Source organism: Neovison vison, chromosome 4, assembly GCF_020171115.1.
Source record: "Neovison vison isolate M4711 chromosome 4, ASM_NN_V1, whole genome shotgun sequence".
NCBI lineage: Eukaryota > Metazoa > Chordata > Mammalia > Carnivora > Mustelidae > Neogale > Neogale vison.
Window position 1 is genome coordinate 165,185,762 of NC_058094.1, and position 18,043 is coordinate 165,203,804.

The window sequence follows — 18,043 nt, forward strand, 5'->3', positions numbered from 1 at the left end:
AAAGGTGGAGGAAGAGCAAATTTGCTCTGCCAGATCTGGGATGTCCACCTCCTCCAGTCCTGACACTGGAGCTCCTGGTTCTTGGGCCTTCAGATTCTGGGATTTAAACCAGTGGCCTCCCACTCTTCAGGTTTTCAACCTTGGACTGCAAGTTACATCAGCTCCCCTGATTCTCAGACCTTGGGACTCCTTGGCTTTCATTACCACATAAGTCAATTCCTGTAACAAATCTCATATATATAGTTCTGATATATATGGTTCTTTTGGTTCTGATTCTCTGGAGAATTCTATATAGGTTCTCACAAATTATAAAAGATAAAGGATTCTGTTTGCTCTTTTAATAAATTAAAATCACTTTTTTTTCAATGTCAAGGAAATAATTAACATAATGTAGTTTATGAGGTAGCAAGTAAATTCTTCACACATGTGGCCCAGGATTTCATTTGGTAGGTTTAAGTTCTGTCTGACCTTACACTATGAAAATTCCAAGTTTGTGTTTGAATACATGACTAAAAGAATAAGAATGAAATGATCAACAGTATGTCTGTTTCAGTTTTTATTAATAAAACACAAAACTAAACTCAAGGCAACTGCTTTGTTCTTATATCTGGTCTGACCGTACACTGGAGAATTGATTCTTTATGAGGAATTAACTTGCAGTATACAGACAGGTTCCATCAAAAGTGGGATACTGCAATATCTAATAAGGTTAGGTAAATGAAATTAAAAGGAGAACAAATTAAATATTAAAAATTACAGAAACCCTCCCCTCAACTATCAGGGGACTTCCTGTAACAGTCTTCAATGTGTTTATCAAGATCAATCATATTGCACCACCCCCAAAGGAAAAAACTGAGGGAACTCATGAGTAATTTTCACAGCTTCATTGTAAAGTCCAAGATCTGAAAAAGAAAAAAAAATTTTATCAAACATTTAATCTATAATGAAAATATGTAGCATCATTTATTATCTAAAAGCTTTCTACCTCTTTCTCTTTTATAGAGATCAACTTATTTTCACAATCTATCTTCTAAAATAGATAGGGATCATCACAGCTATTTACCTGTGGTGGCTCTAAAAAATAAAAGACATGGGCAATAGGCAACTATTCATTTTGATATCCATTGTACAGGCAAATTCTTGCCTGGTTTTAAGTGTTCGGCATTATTTGGTGCTTTTGATACATATGATAAAACAAAAAAATCTATTAACATTATTTCTGTTTGCCAAATTTTAAGTTTCTCTTCCCACAAATACTCTTTAATTAGTTTCCTGCATATACAAGCATTACTTAAAAGGGGGCCAAAATGTTCTCCCATTTTCCTTTGGGATCAGAAAATTCTATAGTAACTGAAAGATGGCAGGACTGAGATTCAAGACCAAGACATCTCAAGTTAAGAAAACTGTTTTCCTCCTAATTACATGAAAGTACTTAATACAGAATGCTTTATTTACCAAAAGGATGGTTATCTTCTTTAAACTGGACATATGATGTACACATAATGGTTGCCTTTGCTGTTACTCTTCCAACTACTTCCACAATTCCGGAGATTTCTTCATCAAGCTAACACAAAGGACAAATTGTCAAATTGGTGCTGTCATATTTCTAGTTGGTAACTTGGAAAATTTTTACAGTTTACTAATCTTTCATGTAACAAAATCAGCTTAAAATTTACCAATGCAAAAACTGAACTGTAAATTGTTAAAAATGTTTGAGTACTTAATGTCAGCATGTCAAGTCCTATTACCTTTAGCAGTACCTTCAGGTCCAAAGATCCAGTTAAATGTTTAAGTTGAAGACAAAATCACTTAAGGATAATGAAAATGTCTAGGATTTCTACAAGGAGTAATTTATTTAAAAAGACCCATTGAAAGGAACTTTCTATTTTCTTACCTTGTGCAGTGTATTCTGTATATATTACCCAAACAACACATGGATTTATCTTCATTTAAAAAAAAAAATTTTTTTTTTGGAGTACAATAAATGTAAAATGTAAAAACAAGTGATAACTAAAAGTACACTTAAACAAAAACAAAACAGAATTTTAAAAATGTTAAGCTCTTGAAAGAAAAAATGACTTAAAAGGTTTTATTTTTAAATGTGATTTTTTTTGGTCTTTTATAGGAATAGGAAATGTTACCCAGTTAAGGGATGTATTAAAAAATCATGGAGCCCAAGGGGTGCCTGGGTGGCTTAGTCATTAAGCGGCTGTCTTCAGCTCAGGTCATGACCCCAGAGCCCTGGGATCAAGTCCCACATCTTCCTCTCTCACTTCCCCTGCTTGTATTCCCCCTCTCACTGTGTCTCTCTCTGTCAAATAAATAAATAAAATCTTAAAAAAAAAAATCAGGGAGCCCAAAGAATCATTGGTTAGAAATGTAAAGGGATAGATAATGTAAGAAGAGGACAAAAGTTTAATTTTTCAAGCAGGTAAGTTTTATGAGGTGGTCCTTTATATCACTCCAAGAATCAGAAACATCAGCAAGATGAATTAACTACAAGAGTCTTAGAATTAGGGACACCTGGGTGGCTCAGTTGGTTAAGCAGCTGCCTTCGGCTCAGGTCATGATCCCAGCATTCTGGCTGGGATCGAGTCCCACATCGGGCTCCTTGCTCAGCAGGGAGCCTGCTTCTCCCTCTGCCTCTGCCTGCCTGTGCTTGCTTTCTTGCTCTCCCTCTCTCTGACAAATAAATAAAATCCTAAAAGAAAAAAAAAAAAGAGTCTTAGAATTAATACTTGAACATACAGGCTCCATCAACTCAATAGTTCCATTTTTTCCTTCTCCATCTGAAAGAATAAACATTTTTCCAGTGGGATGAATCTAAAAAAGAAACACAGGATTAAAAAAACCAAAACCATAAACAAAACAAACTTTAAAATCTCATTAAAATAAAAATATTATAAATTTGAAAATGAGATTGACCCAAACATACTTAGTCAATGCACACAAAGCAATTTGTTTTTGAACAATTTGGTTCAGATTATAATCTTGTGTTAACTGCAACTGGTCAAACACCACCTAGTTAAACTTGAATTTCAGATAAACAGTACTTTTTAGTACAAATATGTCCTGTATTTTTATTTAGTAATCTGGCAGCCCTGCCCTAACAACAAATTAAAGGGGGTTCATAATGTCTAAAAGTGAGATCTACTAGCACTCATGATTTAAATAGTAGGTGTTCCACCAGAGAGTGTTTTAAAAATTAAGTTTGATGGGGACACACCTGTGTGGCTCAGTGCTGGAGTGTACCACTCTTGACCTCAGCGTTGTGAGTTTGAGCCCTACCTTGAGGGTAGAGAGGTTTTTTTTTAAAAAAATGAATAATAAGCATGATGAAGTTAACAGAACTGGTTGCCAGAAGATTTGGGCTCTACTACTGATCTGTAAAGACTGCATTCAGGTCTGGATGACCAAAGTCAGCTTTGCTACTTGCTGTGGCCTTGCGCACTTAACCAGACACCACTCCTACCCAGTTTGCCTACTCTGAAGTCAAGTAACACCTATTCAACGAAGAGGATGAGCGGCTGAAATGAACTACTAAGGCTTTACAATAGTTTTTTTTTTTTTTTCCCCCTCAGCTTTCCCGGTTCACTGACTCCGAAACTTTGGGGCTGCTTCTCATCAGTAGGATGCAGACGCTGCACTCTTAACACTAGGATGAGAACACAGACTGCTATGGAATCTGGAAGGGACAACTGAAGAATGTTTATGACCAAGTGACCAAAATGAAAGCGAAGTTTGAGAAAAGAAAATTCCATTAGAAAGAAACTAGAAAACCAAGTCTGGCTAAGCGAAAAAATCAGGAGGTAAATGTATGAGTCAGGTCTACAATTTTCTTTTTGTAAATACAAAAAGAAACCAGAGGGGAAGACGCTAGAATTTAGAACCGAGCGTATTTGAAAACGTCACGATTCCGCGCCATAAAAGTGGCGCCAAAATGGGCTGCAGTGGCTAAAAAGTGCGCAGAACGTCCGCGCGTGTAAAACGAAGCAATTGGGAGCGCAGTGTTGCTCTAAGGCCTGTCCTCCTCCACCCCACCTTTCCACCCTGAGGCTACACCCCTGGCGGTCACCGGGTCCCTCCACCCGGCTCCAAAGCAGGGGGCCCAGGGCAGCCACGGCGCGCACCTTTTCCAGCCTTCCTACGAAGCAGACCGGCCGGTCGATGAACTGAGCTAGCATGCTGGCGTTGACGCGCGACCTGGGCAACTCCATGACATCCACCATTGTCGCGGTGCGAGACCCGCGGACTGCAGGAAACAGACGACCGAAATTCTGCGCCCCACGGCGTCTATGGGGCAGAAGATGCCGGCACCAATCAGCGGAGACCCGCTCTCTCACTCCACCAATCAAAAGCTCGGAAATCTCGATCGAAATCGCGCAGTCCCAGAAATGGACAGAGCAGGGAGGGCCTTCCGGAAGTGGGGATCGGCTGCTTAGTGACGCATGGCGTCCCGGAAGTTGCCCACGTCCTCCGCAGAGTGGGCAAGGGAGGCGGGGCTTGGATGGGGCGGGGCGGTGGCTGCCTCCCGCGATCTCCGGGCCTCCCCGCCCGATTGGATCCCGGAAGCAGGGTATTGGGCTCCTGTGCGGTAGCGGCGAGGGACTGCGGCGCGAGCCTCAGGTACCCCTTCTCGCGGGAGGCGCCGCAGCCTTACTGTTTCCCTTTCTCCCCATCGACGGATGCGGAAGAAAGAGGCGGGACTCGGTTCTTGCCTTGTCGCGGCATTATCGGTGCTGCGCACCCGCTGTTGGAGTTTCCCCACCAACCGGCTTCTCGGTTCTGCGTGGGAAGCGCGGGATTTGTGTTGCAGTCAAGGTGTCGGGTGTTTTTGACACCCGCCGACCTGGAGACGGGAAGTGGGGTCGCCAATGATCTTTCATTGCCCTTGTCAGGCTCCTGCCGTTCGGTGACGGAGGGTCGGCGATTTAACCGCTCAACCTGCGTCACTTACTGTTCTGTTTTCACACCTGTTAGAAGGGTTGATCCGATTATCTCTACGACCCTTTCTAGCCCTCACAACCTGGCCAAGCTAAGAAGGTGGGAGTTTTCTCACCTCCTCCGTGTTAGCGACGAATTGAAGCTTTTGGGAATGGGTAGGGGGAAGGATCACTGAGCAAGGTGAGGGACGAATTTAAGTAGCTGTTAGATCCTGAGCAGGGGCGCTTCTCCCTGAGACATACTTTGCCTATCAAAAAACGAGGGGGGTCGATGACCTGAATGTTTTGTAAGATCCCAGCAGAGTTTTGCCCATGTGATTCACGGACTCGTCTTAACTTCCCAGAACTTTCCCTCATTGCTCCCCATACCCCGGGACGAGGGAGGCATGGAAGACCACCTGTTTCAGGGAGATTTAGGCTGGGGGCGTGGATTTTTGAATCGGTCGCTGGCTCATGTGGTTGTGCATTTGGGGACTTCGTCTGCTGGGATTGGTACTGACTTGCCAGGGATATTATAGAATGAGCGGTCATAAAAATACCTGCCAACTGCTGCGGAAATCGGAAAAACAACTTTTTATTTGGAAACTGCGTCCGTGAATTTGCCTAAAGCCCCAGAGTTGTCACCGTTCAAATTCGGATTTTAGCTCGAGTGTCCCAGTTTTATCTCATAGTTGCCTTAAGCAAAGATGATTCTTTTTGACACTTCAGGCTGCAATTTAAGATAGAAATCTGATGTTCCATAATTAAATGATAGCCTCCTTCAGTGTTATTTAACTAAATATATTTGTCTTTTAATATCGCTGTCACAAAAACAAATTTAGAGGATTTCATTAGCAGATAAAGAGTGCATGTCATTTGGCGTATACAAGAATGGTTGTACTGGTGCAAGTCAATAAAGTCTATATTTTTGCGCAAAACGTTGACGTTTTTTGCACTTAAGGGTTGCTTTGGAAGACAAGTTGATGTACATTATAAAGGGTAGGGTGCATGAATATCTTTAACCTCAGCCTTTAAAGTATCAGGTATCAGATGCTAATGTCATTATTATATTTTAAAAACCACTTTTACCTACCAGTGGCCTTTTAAAAAAAACCATAAAGATGAACAAGATAGTTTAAAACAGCGTTTTGGATATTTTTTGTGTCATTTAAAATGTATTATGTAATACATAGTCAAGAGAGAAGAGTATATATAGCTAATATGTATTATTTCCAGAGAAATTAAATGAACTCGCAAGGGCCTCACATTCAGTTTAAGAAATGGAATTTAGCCAGTTAGTGGTTTGCACTAACTCAGTTAATCTTCCTCTCTGGAAGAGCCACAAATAAACACTATCTTGACATTTTTATTAAGCACTCTAAGCTTTTCTATATAGTCTAATCACACATGGAGGCATTCTTAAATGGTATGTTTAATTGTGCTGGTTTTGGCCTTTTTATAAACGGAATCATACCATATATATCCTCTGACTTTTGCTTTTGCTTTTGCTTTTGAGATTAATCCATGTTGGCACATGTGGGTGGAGTTCATTCTTTTCACTCTGCTGTTTTGCTGAGTTATTGACTGACATTTTAATTGTTTACTGTTCTTTTGCACTGCAAACACGGATGCTGTGACTATTCTTGTACCTGTTAGTTGGTGCAGTTGTGCAAAGTGATATCAGTAGAATTGCTGGAACATAGGTTGTGCCTCTTCTGCTTTACTAGTAAAACCAAGTACAGTTGGTCTTTGAACAACGTAAGTTTAAACTTCATGGGTCTACTACTGTGCAGATTTTTTCAAAAAATATAGCACAGTACTGTAAATGTATTTTCTCATGATTTTCTTAATATTTTCTTTTTTTCTGGCTTATGTATTATACAAATACAACATATAATATGTATAACATACAAAATACATGTTAATCGATTGTTGGTGGCTTCTGGGATGGCTTGCTGTTAATAGTAGGTTATTAGTAGTTAAGATTTTTGGGAAGTGGAGAATTATATTTGGATTTTCAACCATGGTGGGTGGGCAGTGTGCACACCCCAACCCCCATGTTTTTCAAAGGTCAACAGTACTGTACTGACTTACTTTTTTATCAGAGGTATAGGAGAATTTCAGTTGATCCACATTTTTGGCAACTCTTATTAAAGCTTTTTTTTACCCCTTGATGGATGTAAAAAGGTTTCATGTTGTGGTCTTAATTTGCTTTCCCTGATTACTGAAAAATTGAACAACTTTTCAAATATTTATTGGCCAGTTGTGTTTGTCATGGATTTTTCCCCCCTGTCTTTTTTTTTCCTTTTTTTCATTGGAAGGAGCTCTTTTAATATGGTTAAAATGTTTTTCCCGGGGCACCTGGGTAGCTCAGTGGGTTAAAGCCTCTGCCTTCGGCTCAGGGCATGATCCCAGGGTCCTGAGATCGAGCCCCACATCGGGCTCTCTGCTCAGCGTGGAGCCTGCTTTCTCCTCTCTCTCTGCCTGCCTCTCTGCCTACTTGTGATCTGTCAAATAAATAAATAAAAATCTTAAAAAAAAAGTTTTTCCCTTTTGTGTAATATAGTTGAAAAGGTCAATTTAAAAATCTGCTATAAGAATCTTTTCTTAAAACAAGCTCTTAAAGACATTATATATAAAACAATAGTTTTGCCTTTCATATTTAAAAATACTCCTTCATTTAGAATTGAGTTTATATGCATGTTGTCAGGTAGGTATCCAATTTCTTTTGTTTTATTTTCATTGTACTTGCCCCAGAATCATTTATTGACTACATTACCATTTGCACCAACCTTGGGCGTCACCTAGGTTTACATATATGTGTGTGAGTCTGTTCCCAGGCTTCAGGTCTGTTCCATTGATCTGTTTGTCCCTGCACCAAGACCACTCTCTTCAGTACTGTGGCCTTATGATAATTTTTGACTTCTGGGGTACAAGTTTCTCTCTCGTGCTATGTTCTTCAGGAATAACTTTCTGATTCTTGTGACTGTGTATAAATTTAGGTTGGTAAGTTCCTTAAAAAACCTTGTTGAGATTTGATCACAATTGAATCGAATCTTTGGATTGATTTCAGCAGTAACGTCTTAACAACTACTCTTACTCTTCTTGGCCTATTTTGGTCTTAACATCCGTCCAAAATGTTTCATGATTTTCTATACAAAAGTTTTGACTTTTAGATTAGATTTATTCCTAGCTACCTTGTTGTTGTTGTTAGTATAAACAGTGTCTTTTTTAAGTTAAATATTTTTAACTGATTCTTGCTTGTACACAGAGTGCATTTCACCTTTTTTTCCGGCCATCCTGCTAAACTTATTTCTAGTAATTTTCTATAGGATTCTTTTGGGTTTTCTAGTCATGTGTGAATAATTACAGATTTGTTTCTTAGCCATTCTTACATATTATTATTGGTATTATTATTTGGCCTTTTTGCCCAATTTAGAGCTTCTAGTACCATTTGAATAAAAATAGTATTTCAGTTAAGATGGTGTTTGACTGCATAAGTAAAAGTATCTTAAATACACAAAGTCTTAGTTTCACATGTTAAAAAAGTACAGAGGCATGCAGCTCAGCATGCAGCTGTGTGTAGTGTCTCTAAGTCATCAGGGACCCAGGTTCTTTTTGTCCTTCTCTTCTCTAAGTATCTGGCACCATCCTTAAGGTCACCTCATAGGCCAGGATAGGTGCTGAGCGCCAGCCATTTAGTATCCATTCCAGGCAGCAGAGAAGTGGGCAGGCAAAAGAGATTTATCTCCCTTTAAGGAGCCTTCCTGGAAGACCCTCACAACTTGTTCTCCTTGTTAAGTTAAAGACTTTACCTTGTGTTCCTACTTTGATAAATAGTTTTGATTGAGTGGTTATGGATATTTGATCAAAGACATTTTTTTGGTCTTAATTGAGATGATGAAATGAATATGTTTTCCAGTCTTGACCCACACTTGCATTCCTCGAGGAAACACAAGTTGGCTATATTTTCTTTTATCACATATTCCTGGATTTGGCTTGCTATTACTTTGTTTAGGATTTTTGCAGTCATGTTCATGAGTGAGATTTATTTGTAGTTTTTCTTTCTTATGTAGTCCTTGTCTGATTCTGGTATTATTAGGAATATACTGGTTTCATGAAATGAGTTACAGAGTTTCCTCTATTCTCCAGGGTTTTCTGTGAAGCTGGAATTACCTGTTTATTAACTGAATTCATGTGTAAAACACTCTGGGTCTGTACCTATTGATTTAGGCATCTCCCACAAGTTTTTTAAGTAGATGTTGTCATCAATTTTTAAATACTTTCTAGTTCCCAACATATTTCTTTTCTGACTCATGGATTGTTTTTGTTTTCAAATGTAGAGGTTTTATTTATTAAATTTTGTTGTGTTGTTAATTTCTAACATTACTGCATTATAGTTAGATGGTGTGTTCTATCTGATGCTAATTCTTTGGACATATATAAGATTTGCTTTAAGGCTTATAGAGGACATGTTTTGTAATATTTAATGTGTGCTTAGGAAAAAAAATTGTATTTTCCAGTTGTTGGATCAAACTTGTTAATTGTAGCATTCAACTTTTTTGTCTACCTTTTGTCTAATTAATGTCTCAGTAATTGAGATAATTGTGTCAGATATCTTAGAGTAGCATTGGCAGTTTTTCCTTGATTCTGATGACTTGTGTGATGTATTTTTAAGGACTTGTTATTTGACACTGAAAGATAAGGATTGTGAAATAAAATGATGACATGAAGTAGTGAGTGTTTCAAATCATGCTTTTCAGTTTGATGTTAATTTTGTCAGCTACTGCTGGTTAGAATTTGTTTGTTGTATCTTTTTTCCATTCTGTGCTTCACTGAGGGGAGACAAGACCCAGGGGCATGGATGCTCATTACTTTCTCTCTTGAGTGGCTTATCAGAGAGCTAACTTGGAAGGTCTGAGCTTCAGGGCAGAACAGGCTGATAGCAGCCTGTGGGCTCCAGTGGTTCCCTTCTTCACAAGGCACTGCCTTAACCAGAAGGTGTCCATTATGACAGGCATGCCCAAAGGTGTGGGCACTGGTGTTCAGCAGGTCACCAGCATGTTGCCATTGTTATATTTTCTCCAATAAACCTTATTTGATATTCATACCATGTGGTGCTCCTATTTGGCACTGTGTTGGCTTGATACCTTTCAACTTTTCTGTGTTCTCCTGTTTTAGGTGTGTCCCTTGTACAGCGCATGAAGCTGGAGGTTTAATTTTCCCTTTGTCCATTTATATTGGTTGTGACTACTGATACTTTTGGATTTGTGTCTATAGTCATTTTATTTTGCTTTTTTTGTTGTGTTTTTTTCTCCTCCCTTGCCTTCTTTTGAATTGATTTTTTAATTTTTTTCTTTAATTCCATTTTATTCCTTTGTATCAGTTTAAATGTTGTGTATTGTTTTTACACTTTTTGTGGTCATCCTTTAACATGTGGATTAAACTTAAAGTCTAAAGTTATTTTACTCTGTGTCAGGACAAGAACCTATATCTCCATTTACCTTTTTCCCAATTTTTTTTCAAAGATGTTATTTACTTATCTGACAGAGAGATAGAGAGAGTACAAGCAGGGGAAGCAGCAGGGAGAGGAAGCAGGCTTCCCACTGAGCAGAGAGCCCAGACTTGGGGCTCAATCCCAGGACCCAAGGATCATAACCTAAGTCGGAGGCAGATGTTTAACCTACTGAGCCACCCAGGCACCCCAGCTTTTCCCCAATTTTTTAAAAAAAAAATTTATTTGTTTATTTTGAGAGAGAGAGCAGGGGGAGGGGCAGAGGGAGATGGAGAAAGAAGCCCAAGCAGCCTCTGTGCTGAGCCCATGGGGAACCCCTGTTGGGCCTCGACTTCCCAACCTGGAGATCATGATCTGAGCTGGAATCAAGAGTTGGACGCTTTAAGGGACCTGAGCCACCCAGACACCCCTCCTATCTTTATGCTGCTGTCTAGAGTTTTTGTTCTATCTTGATTTCTTGTAACTCCACAAATTTGGAATTATCATTGCTTTATGCAGTTACTGTTTGCTCGGAATTATTCACATGTTTATGACCCTCATATAATTTATTTTTACATTTCAACATTTTTTCTGGTATTATTTTTCCTCTTTTTGAGTTTTTTTAAGAGAGAATCTTCGGTAACAAACCCCATTGTTTTGTGTTTTTGTGAATTCTTTGTTTATTTCATCCTTGATCTCAAAAGATAGTTTTACCCTATGTGGAATAGAGTGCTAAATGGACAGTTACTTCCTCCAAAATTACTTTGATATTATTTTACTCTTTTACTTTGATATTTTACTGTTTTCCTTAAAACTGTGATTATGTTGTAAGCTGCCATGTCTCTTCATCTGCTTGATCCTCAGTTTGTCTTTGGTGTCCTACAGGTTTCCTGTGTAATGCATCCTGATGTGGCTTTCTCTCATTTGGTTTGCTGGCCGATATGTTGTGCTTCATGAATCTGATAATTGTGTTTATTGGCACTGGGACATTTTCAACCATAATTCCTTTGAACACTGCCTCTCTCCTATAATCTAACTCCTTCTGGAACTCAAAAGTAAGAAGGATGGTTTTTATGTGCTGTTGACCTCTGTTTTGTAATTCATTGGTTTTGATTCTCTGTGTTGAATTCTGGACAATTTCTTTCATATCTTCAGTTAACTAATTCTTTATGCAGTAGTGACTCATTTGCTCTACCTAACTTCAGTACTGTTTTTTATTTATTTGTTTCTAGATCTCTTGTTTGGTTCTTTTTACAAATCTTAGTAGTTGTCATTGATATTCTTTTGTTGTAGTTTTAGGTTTCCCTTTATTGTTTCAAATAATACAGAATATAAAGTAAATTTGTTCATAATCTACTTTTGATTCTCATAGTCTTTATAGGTCTCATTCTGTATGTTTGGGGTTTTTTTTATTCTGTTGACTTTTCTTTGCTGTGACTTGTTTCTTCATTTGTATTGTAATTTTTGATTATGAATTCATGTATCTTGGAAGTTTTTGGTGATTTCTTTGAGATTTAGTTTGAGGGTATGTTTCTTCACAGAAGATTTGTGTTTCCTACTTCCCTAGGTATTTGAGCCCCAGACTTTGTTTTTCTCCCTGTGGAGCATGGGTCATTAAAGCCCAGACTTGTAGTTATTAGGAATTAGCGATGGCCACAGGGAAAGCATTAGCTTTAGTACTTGCATATACGCCTATGGATTTGTTGATTCCTGTCCTTCCTGTCTTGTACAGGATTTCTTTATTCTTTTGTTGGCTTGGGCATACATTTTAAAAAAAGTATTTATATTTAAGACATTACCACAAATACTCTTCTTCATCCTTCCACACAGTCAATCAAAAGCAAATATAAGCTGGGTTAAAGTGGGCATTCACTGGATAGAATTTCAAAAGATATAAAATGTGGCAGGGAGCATAGTAATGAATTTTGGGTCAGTTGTACTTCTTGGTCATTCCCCTTTGTGTAATTTATGGAAATTTGAGTCAGACTTTGACACATGGTTGACAGAGCTATTGCGTTTTTGTCTTCTATTTCTTTACATGCATTTTGATGACAAATTGAGAAGGAAGTAAAACAGCCAGCTTTCTTGTTTCATCAGACATCTGAATCAAGTCTTCAGACAGATTGCAATACTGCTTGACTAGACTTAGTAAATTGTTAGCCACTTGCCTATGGTAGTGCTGGTTTTACGCAGGACTCAGCACCATGCTTTGTACCCACTGGCTTGGGAGAGCTGGTAGAGAAAGAGGCTGAGAGGCAGCAACTAGACTGGGTACTTCCTTGAATTTGGAGAAAGTGCCTTGTCTCATTTTGTTTCTCTAGGGCCCAGCAGTGTGCCTGGCCAGTATGTGGCCTTCACAGCATCTTGGCGGAATGAATTAAAAAGTCGCCAATTGGGGCCGCTGGGTGACTCAGTGGGTTAAAGCCTCTGCCTTTGGCTCAGGCCCTGATCCCAGGGTCCTGGGATCGAGCCCCGCATCAGGCTCTCTGCTCAGCAGGGAGCCTGCTTCCTCCTCTCTGTCTGCCTCTCTGCCTACTTGTGATCTCTGTTGGTCAAATAAATAAATAAAATCTTAAAAAAAAAAAAGTCAGCAATTGAACAAACGACTGATTTTTAGCAGTTTATTTATTTATTTAGGTTTTGTGTGTGTGTGTGTGTGTGTGTGTGTTTTAATAGGCTCCAGGCCCATCATGGGGCTTGAACTCATAACCCTGGGATCAAAAGTCACATGCTGTACAGACTGAGCCAGCCAGGCACCCCATAGCAATTTGCTGTTTGTTTAGAGAGGAAGTAAAGACTTGTGATGATACAATTAAGTTGGTCTGAAAGTCAAAAGACCTTTTCTTTTTGTAAGGAGGTAGAGAGAGAAGAGCCCTGTATGTACCAGGCGCTGAATTCTCACCAGATGGTGAATCTGCTGGCACCTTGATCACAAACTTTCCAGCCTCCAGAATTATGAAATATAAATCTGTTGTTTTTAAGTTAAAAAAAAAAAAAGAAAGTCAAATGATACATACTTTTATAGGCACATTTGGGAGGGATTCCTATTGGAAGTTGAATGTGTGGCTCCTGTTGTGTGTTAAATATATTTAAGTGAGCAGATAGAGTAATTTGAAGACCTGCATTGAATGTAGTAGTAGTACTAGTAGTAGTAGTAGTAGTAGTTGTTGTAGTAGTCATAGTTGTTGTAGTTGTTGTAGTAGTGGTTGTTGTTCATTCTAGCTTTCCCTGTGCTATAGAGGGTGGTAAAGAGCTGTGACCTTACACCATTCTCCCTTACAACAGCATTCTCCCACAGAGCATTATTTAAATCTGCCCCAAGATTTTTGTTATGTGAAGAGATGCTTTTTGATAGAATTGTCTGGAGTCTTTTTCAGGATGTTTCTTCATTTCAGAGTAGCAACATTGAATGCAGTGGGCAGAAATTAGTATCGTATTAGTAGGAATCTGTTATTTAAAGCAAAACTTATATGATTTGGGGGCATCTGACTGGCTCAGTTGGTAGATAGAGCATGTGACTCTGGATCTGGGGGTGTGAGTTCGAGCCCCACATTAGGGTAGAGTTTACTTCAAAAAATCGTTAAAAAAAAAAAACCCTAAAATGGTTTTTGGCAGCAGTTATGTAGAGTTATGTTTGTAGCTTTTCTCAAACATAAAAATATATCATTGTACTTTAGAAGAGTCAGGGTAGCACTAAAACTTGACTCTGAATTATGTGCTTGGGCAATGAATGAGATCCAAATGATATAAATTATAAGTGAAATTTGTTTGCAGGCTCTCAAAAGGCAGTAGCTTTATCTTCTAAATTTCTGTATCTCCCCACACTATTTAGCATCTTTTTTAGGGGAAAAATAAAATCTATGGTTTTCATGTGTTACTGCATTAAAAAAAAAAGGGAATTAAGAAAAAACAAAACCTCTTTAAATTGAGATGTCTGCTGACTGGAATGTATCACGAATTAGGGGATTACAGCCATCCATAGAGGACCAGGTTATGATGAAGAATTATCCAGCCCCAAATGTTGAGAGTAAAAAGCTTGAAAAACCCTGGTTTAATATAAGGGAAGATTTTACCTTCCTTTTTTTTTTTCTTCACATTTTTTTGTCGATTCTAGTTAGTTAACGTACAATGCAATACTGGTTTCAGGAGTAGAATTCAGTGGTTCATCTCTTAACATATAGTACCCTGTGCTCATCATCACAAGTGCTCTCCTTGTTATATGAGCATCAACCAACCCACACTGATGCCCATCACCCATCTCGCCCATTCCCCACCCACCTCCCTCCATCAACCCTTATCTATTCTTAAGAGTCTCTTATTGTTTCCCTTATGTTCATATGGTCATCTGTTTTGTTTCTTAAATTCCACATACAAGTGAAATCATATGGTATTTGTTTTTCTCCGACTAACTTATTTTGCTAGCATAATATACTCTAGCTCTACCCATGTCATTGCAAATGGCAAGATTTCATTCTTTTTGATGGGTGAATAATATTCTTTTGTATATCTATACCACATTTTCTTTATCCATTCATCAGGCAATGGTCATTTGGGCTCTTTCCTAGTTTGGTATTGCTATGAACATCAAATCCCTTTGAATCAGTATTTTTATATTCTTTGGGTAAATACCTAGTAGTGCAGTTGTTGTATCATACGGTAGTTCTCTTTTTAACTTTTGGAGGAACCTTCATACTGCCCTCCAGAGTGGCTATAACACTTTTCACTCCCACCAACAATGCAAGAGGGTTCCCCTTTCTCCACATCCTGACCAACATCTCTTGTTTCTTGTGTTGTTAATTTTAGCCGTCCTGACAGATATGAGATGGTATCTCATTGTGGTTTTGATTTGTATTTCCATGATGCTGAGTGATGTTGAGCATCTTTTCATGTGTCTTTTAGGTATCTGGATGTCGTTTTTAGAAAAGTGTCTATTCATGTTTTCTGCCTATTTTTTTAATAATAGTATTTATTTGACAGAGATCACAAGTAGGCAGAGAGGCAGGCAGAGACGGAGAGAGAGAGAGAGAGAGAAAAGCAGGCTCCCTACTTAGCAGAGAGCCCGATGCGGGGCTCGATCCCAGAACCCTGGGATCATGACCTGAGCCGAAGGCAGCGGCTTTAACCCACTGAGCCATACAGGCGCCCCTCTGCCTATTTCTTAACTGAGTTATTTGTTTTTAGGGTTTGAGTTTAATAAGTTCTTTGTAGATTTTTGGATACTTTATCAGATATGTCTTGCACATATCTTCTCCCATTCCATAGTCTGCCTTTTAGTTTTTTTTATTGTTTTCTTCCCTGTGCAGAAGCCTTTTATCTTGGTGAAGTCCCAATAGTTCATTTTTGCTTCTGTTTCCCCTGCCTCTGGAGACATGTCTAGTAAGAAGTTGCTGTTGCTGAGGTCAAAGAGGTTTCTGTCCATGCCCTTCTCTAGGATTTTGGTGGTTTCTGTCTCACATTTAGGTCTTTCATCCATTTTGAATTTATTTTTGTGTATGGTGTAAGAAAGTGGTCCAGTTTCTTTCTTTTGCATGTAGCTGTCCAGTTTTCCCAGTACCTTTTTTTTTTTTTTAAAGATTTTATTTGTTTATTTGACAGAGAGACATCACAAGTAGGCAGAGAGGCAGGCAGAGGGGGTAAGGGAAGCAAGCTCCCCGCTGAGTAGATAGCCGAATGCAAGGCTTGATCCCAAGACCCTGAGATCATGACCTGAGCCAAAGGCAGAGGCTTAACCCACTGAGCCGCCCAGGCACCACCCTCCCAGTACCACTTTTTGAAGAGACTGTCTTTTTTCCCATGGAATATTCTTTCCTGCTTTGTTGAAAATTAGTTGACCATATAGTTGTGGGTCCATTTCTGGGTTTTCTGTTCTGTTTCATTGATCTATATGTCTGTTTTTTTACATACTTTTTAAAAAGGTTTTATTTATTTCTTTATGTGGTAGAGTGAGTGAGAGTGCACAAGAAGGGGGTGCGGCCTCTCCAGAGAGCAGAGAGCCTGATGTGGGGCTCAATCCCAGAACACTGGGGTCATGACCTGAGCTGAAGGCAGATGTTTAATCAACCAAGCCACCCAGGTGGCATCTCTTTTTTGTGCCAGTACCATAATGTCTTGTCTTGATGGGGGCACCTTGGTGGCTCAGTGGGCCTTCGGCTCAGGTCATGATCCCAGGGTCCTGGGGTCAAGCCCCGCATCGGGCTCTCTTCTCAGCAGGGAGCCTGCTTCCCCCCACCCACCCCATTTGCCTCTCTGCCTACTTATGATCTCTCTCTGTCAAATAAATAAATAAAATCTTTAAAAAAAAATAATGTCTTGATGACTACAGCTTTGCAGTACAGTTTAAAGTCCAGAGTCGTGATACATCCAGCTTTCTAAGTAGTCATTTCTAAGTGTCCTCTTCAATTTCTTTCTTAAGTGTTCTATAGTTTTCAGCATACAGATTTTTTTCCTGTTTTGTTAGGTTTATTCCTAGGTATCTAGTGGGTTTTGATGCAATTGTAAATGGGATCAGTACCTTGATTTAATTTTCTGTTGCTTCATTATTGATGTATAGAAATGCAACAAATTTCTGTATGTTAATTTTATATCCTAGAACTTTGCTGAATTCATGTATTAGTTCCAGCAGTGTTTTGGTAGAGTCTTTGGGTTTTCTGCATAGAGCATCATGTCTGCAAATAGTGGAAGTTTGATGTCTTCCTTGCCAATTTGGATGCCTTTTATTTCTTTTTATTGTCTGATTGCTGAGACTAAGACATCTAGTAATGTGTTAAATAGTAATTGTGAGAGTGGGTAGCCATGTCTTATTCCCAACTCTAGAAGAAAATCTCTCAGTTTTTTCCCATTGAGAATGATCTTAGCTGTGGTTCTTTTGCATATGGCCTTTATGATGTTGAGGTATGTTCCCTCTATGCCTACTTCGCTGAGGGTTTTTATCAAGAAATGATGTTTTGTCAGATGCTTTTTCTGCATCATTGAGAGGATCATACGGTTCTTATCCTTTCTTTATTAATGTGGTGTATCACATTGATTGATTTATGACTATTGAATCACCCTTCCAGCCCAGGAATACTTCCTACTTGATCATGGTGAATAATTCTTTTAATATACTGTTGGATTCAATTTGTTAGTATCTTGTTGAGAATTTCTACGTCCATGTTCATCAGGGATATTGGCCTATAAGTCTCCTTTTCAGTGGGGTCTTTGTCTGGTTTTGGTATCAAGGTAATGCTGGCCTTGTAGAAAGAGTTTGGAGTTTTCCATTTCTATTTTTTGGAACAATTTGAAAAGAATATGTATTAACTCTTCTTTAAATGTCTGGTAGAGTTCCCCTAGGAACCCATCTGGCCCTAAACTTTTGTTTATTGGGAAATTTTTTATTACTAATTCAGTTTCTTTGCTGGTTATGAGTCTGTTTAAAATTTCTTATTTCTTCCTGTTTCAGCTTTGGTGGCTTATATGTCCCTAGGAATTTGTCCATTTCTTCCAAATTTCCCAGTTTATTGGCATGTAATTTTTCATAGTATTCTTTTATAATTGTTAGTATTTCTATAGTGTTTGTTGTTATCTCTCCTCTTTCATTTGTACTTTATTTGTTTGAGTCCTTTCTCTTTTCTTTTTGTTAAGTCTGGTT

At 38.7% G+C, this 18,043-nt stretch overlaps 2 protein-coding genes across 2 annotated transcripts in view; one reads left to right on the forward strand and one right to left on the reverse strand.

Annotated features, from left to right (window-relative positions):
• Window positions 1-543: 543 nt before the first annotated feature.
• On the reverse strand, window positions 544-4,406 carry RPA3 (replication protein A3). Its single transcript, XM_044246099.1, has 4 exons — window positions 4,131-4,406; window positions 2,749-2,823; window positions 1,456-1,564; window positions 544-902 (listed from the first exon to the last, which is right to left on the reverse strand). Exons 1-4 carry the CDS (start codon window positions 4,227-4,229, stop codon window positions 820-822), a joined length of 366 nt encoding a protein of 121 aa, XP_044102034.1. The 5' UTR covers window positions 4,230-4,406; the 3' UTR covers window positions 544-819.
• Window positions 4,407-4,487: 81 nt separating this feature from the next.
• UMAD1 (UBAP1-MVB12-associated (UMA) domain containing 1) overlaps window positions 4,488-18,043 on the forward strand; it is a 222,084-nt gene continuing 208,528 nt past the window's right edge. Inside the window, exon 1 of the mRNA XM_044246098.1 lies at window positions 4,488-4,626. The gene's annotated coding sequence lies outside the window, so the exon portion shown is untranslated. The remainder of the gene's footprint in view (window positions 4,627-18,043) is intronic.